The 4,199-nt window shown below is 42.2% G+C and overlaps 1 protein-coding gene across 1 annotated transcript; it reads left to right on the forward strand.

The window, feature by feature from the left end:
• Nucleotides 1-2,155: 2,155 nt before the first annotated feature.
• On the forward strand, nt 2,156-3,183 carry LOC310747309 (vomeronasal type-2 receptor 26-like; the record flags this gene model as incomplete). The annotated part of the gene is made up of 1 exon (XM_083581675.1): nt 2,156-3,183. The coding sequence occupies one exon, from the start codon at nt 2,156-2,158 to the stop codon at nt 3,053-3,055; it is 900 nt and encodes a 299-aa protein (XP_083437801.1). The 3' UTR covers nt 3,056-3,183.
• Nucleotides 3,184-4,199: the final 1,016 nt, after the last annotated feature.

Consider the following 4,199-nt stretch of genomic DNA (forward strand, 5'->3'; position numbering starts at 1 on the left):
TCTGGATTTCAGTCTGCTGAAATTTTCCTGCTCCCTTAACCCTGTTGCCTCTTCTGTTTCTGACACCTCTTCCCCCTGTCGGCTCCCTCTTCGCCCACTGACAACTCCTTGTCATCCCACAACCAATCCTCTGCTCTGAGCCTCCTTTCCTCGGGGTGTCCCTTGGGGGTTCTCCAGCTGCTGCTCCCTATCACTTCTCTGCATCCAACATCCAACCATGGTCAAATCCACTCTATAAACTATGGAAAAGTCCAGTCTGATGTTCTCATGTTGCATTGCTCTCCTTTGAGAACATAAGCTTCCATCTCTTCTCTTACATGGCTTCTGAAATTACTTCCCTTTCTTGGATTTTGACAAACGTCTCAAGCAAGCAGGTCTATGGTCTCTTCTCTCCATAATATCTTTATTCAAGTCTGTTGAATGTTGAATTGGCACTGATTCATGATTTCCTACTCCTCCTGTATGTGCAACTAAAATATGGATGCTCTCCGTTGTAAACTGAAGCATTTAACTTCGATGCTCTTTCCACTTAGCTCCACTCATTCCTGCAGAGAATCTCATTCAACAACAGTGCTGGAGATGAAATTACATTAAATGAATATGGAGAGTTAGCAGCCGGCTTTGATATTACCAACTTGGTCACTTTCCCAAATAATTCCTATGTCAGAGTCAAACTGGGCAGGTTGGATCCTCACGCCCCTCCGGGCAAAGAGCTCACCATTAATGAAGACAGAATCAAATGGCACAAACGCTTCACTAAGGTATGGAAATAATGGCACAGTCGCTAAAAACCCAGAATTTGTGGTTATCCACAAAATGGGATGTAACAAAAGCACTTCATACATTATTCATTTTGAAAGTCACTAGCATCTGAAACCACTTCAGACTAGTGATGAGTTAGAATCGAGGAGTTCTCCCAGACCTCTTGCTTCAAACGGAATGCAACTCCTCCCAGAACAGGTCAGGCATAGGAACCCAAAGCATTTCTCTCTAAGACAGGATGTGGCCTAACAGGAAACCCAAAAGTCATGGAATGATTTCCTATTGCTAGTTTCTTGTACTGACCCTGCAGGTAGGAGCAGAACCACTATAATGGCTTACCTTTAATTCCTTGTGCTACACAAAGGAACTCTATGTGGACTCCTTGAAGCAAATGCCATTAAGTGGTGACTCCATCAAAGGGCCAGGCCAGGGGTGAAATCACACTGAATCACATTGAATTCTAACACAGCTGTAAGGCTGGATGGTCCAGGAATCTTCTTAAGTTTGTATGATTCTTAGAACAGCAGCTTTTTACCCCACTGTATGTGCCACTTGTGTACCTACGGATCATGTCACGCTTTTAGTCCTCCCATTTACTATTAAATCACCTGATATTGGAAATTTGATAAATTCTCCAAAACAATATCATAATATTATACTCTTCCTATCTCTTTGCATAGGTGCCACCGCTTTCTCTATGTAATGCCAACTGCCTTCCTGGTTACGGGAAGAAAAAGAAGGAGGGGGAGAAGTTTTGCTGCTATGATTGTGATCCATGTCCAGAAGGAATGATTTCAAATGAGAAAGGTTAGAGATGACATCTTAAGATAATGCAGAACCTCTGGGCTCCTGGCAATTTTGTTGACATTAAACTGCTGCAGGAGAGAAGGCTTAAATTAACAGATGTGTTCTTCTCATTGTTTATAGATAACATCAATATATTTTAATCTTTAAAACATCTTGAAGATTTCTTTTTTAAGTGGAAGCGAATATATTTTACTTCCGACTTTGACAAAATTAGGGTGGAATAAAAGTGGTGTTTTCTCCTCTAAGAATTAGGTTGTTTGACAATAGGGTGAAACTCTTATCAAACTCACTTTTCCGAGATCCAAAAATTTCAGCTGAAATGCATTTCTCATTTTGTTGTACTGTTTATGTGGCTCTAAGAAAAAGCAGGGGGACAATAAGGAAAAAAAAGATGTCACCCATGTAGAAATTTCCAGAATAGATACACGTTTTATTTTTGATACACCTAGTACAAAAGCACTTGGGCTTGAAGCTCGTATACATTCTGACGTAAAAAACACTATGATAAATGGACTAGTGATGTGAAATTCTTAAGAATACTTTTGGTTACTTCAAATTGTCACACATTGTTTGTGTATTTTCAGACATGGAAACATGTGTCAGTTGCCCAGCAGATCAGTATCCAAACAACGGCCAGGATCTTTGCATTCCTAAGATTCCAAACTTCCTAGCTTTTGATGAAACCTTGGCCATTGTTTCAACTTCCTCTGCACTTTTATTCTCTCTAATAACAATTCTGGTGCTCAGCATCTTCATTAAGCATCGCAATACAGCCATAGTCAAAGCCAACAACCGAAGCCTCACCTATGGTCTCCTTATCTCCCTCCTCTTGTGTTTCCTCTCTTCTTTGTTGTTTATCGGAAAACCTAATATGGTGACTTGCCTTCTCCGACAAACTGCTTTTGGCATTGTCTTCTCTGTGGCCCTCTCCAGCATCTTAGCCAAAACCATATTGGTGGTTTTGGCATTCATGGCTACCAAACCAGGATCCAATATGAGGAAATGGGTAGGCAAAGAACTGGCTTATTCCATTGTCTTTTCCTGCTTCATTGTTCAAGTAGGAATCTGTGTCCTCTGGCTGGCAACCTCTCCCCCGTTCCCAGATGTGGACATGCACTCAATGACTGAAGAAATCATATTTCTATGTAATGAAGGGTCAGTCTCCATGTTCTATTGTGTTTTGGGCTACATGGGCTTCCTGGCCATTATCAGCTTCACGGTGGCCTTCCTAGCCAGGAAGTTGCCTGACACTTTCAACGAAGCCAAGTTCATCACCTTCAGCATGCTGGTCTTCTGCAGTGTTTGGCTCTCCTTCATTCCAACCTACCTGAGCACCAGAGGAAAATACATGGTGGCTGTGGAGATCTTCTCCATCTCTGCTTCTGGTGCTGGGTTACTGGCTTGCATTTTCACCCCTAAATGTTACATTATTGTGGTGAGGCCTGAGCTGAATAACAGAGAGCAGCTAACCCAAAGAAAGGTATAAATAACAGTGGAATTTGTGGTTCTGTTGTGTCTTAGAATACATGGACTTGCTGGCTGGTATCACTTTCTGAGTCCCTGCTCTGGATATGGGTAGAGTTTGCTTCTTAAATTTTGTTTGCCAAAAATGTCCAAAAGGCAATAGGTACAGATTTTCCCTCAGGTTCTACTTCCTAAGCCTTTTTCACAAATGACTAATGCTATAAAGCAGTGGAGGTTTAGGTTCAAAATTTCCATCTCCTAGGTGGGCTCCCTTCCTAGGTTTACGAGAACCATCTGCCCCTCATTTGTTGGTTTCTATTTCCCTCACTGAGCAGCAATTGCAGTCACAGGACATTGTTTGGCATTCCACAGTCAAAGTTACTGTTGGATTCCCACGTGAATGGGAGACTGGATGTGATGTTCCCTGGTTTCCTGTTTTTCAGTGTTCTCTCAGTTTCTTTGTTAGAGAGACGGTTGCTTCCTGCTCCTGGCAGAGGCAGGATGGATCTTTGTATTCTCTCAGCATAGAGTGTAAATAAATAATATTAGCAATGTAGCACATTTACCTGCTTATCCTTCTGCTGTGTGGACTACTCTGCTTCGGCTCAATATAAGACGAGCTTCTATCAGCTTCAGATGGGCCGAAGCTGGTCAAAAATCTCACATCATTTCCCTCTACAGCACCTGCAGTAGCCACCTCTTTAAGCACTGAGCCCACTTTTGCTCTCGTCTGCTATATCCTGCCTTTGCATGCAGAGAATTTCCCTAACACACTGAGGATTTGAGGCCCATTGGCTGCCCTCACCTGATTTAGGCAGTCAGTTGAATCTGTTTCGTGGGATGTGGCTGCTGTTGCATGCTGACAATGTGTAGGAGCCACAGGTGAGAACTGAGTGCAGGGTGGGGATCAGAGGAAGGCAAACTACCCCAGAAGGAGCACGACTTGTTTCCCACTAGAGTTACTACCCCTCCCTAACACTCCATACACCCATGTCATGTATTACTGTATATTTAAAGCAAATTGAATCTTAATAGCAAAACTCTCAGCCTTTTCATTTAGAAATGGTTAAGTTCAGTTGTTCAGTGTTGTACATGTACTGTATGAATGATTGTTAATAAAAAGTCTCTTATCAATTACTTCATGGAATCTGCAAATTCATCTTGAA

The sequence above is a fragment of the Podarcis filfolensis genome (genome assembly GCF_964270895.1).
Source record: "Podarcis filfolensis genome assembly, chromosome: 13".
Taxonomy (NCBI): domain Eukaryota; kingdom Metazoa; phylum Chordata; class Lepidosauria; order Squamata; family Lacertidae; genus Podarcis; species Podarcis filfolensis.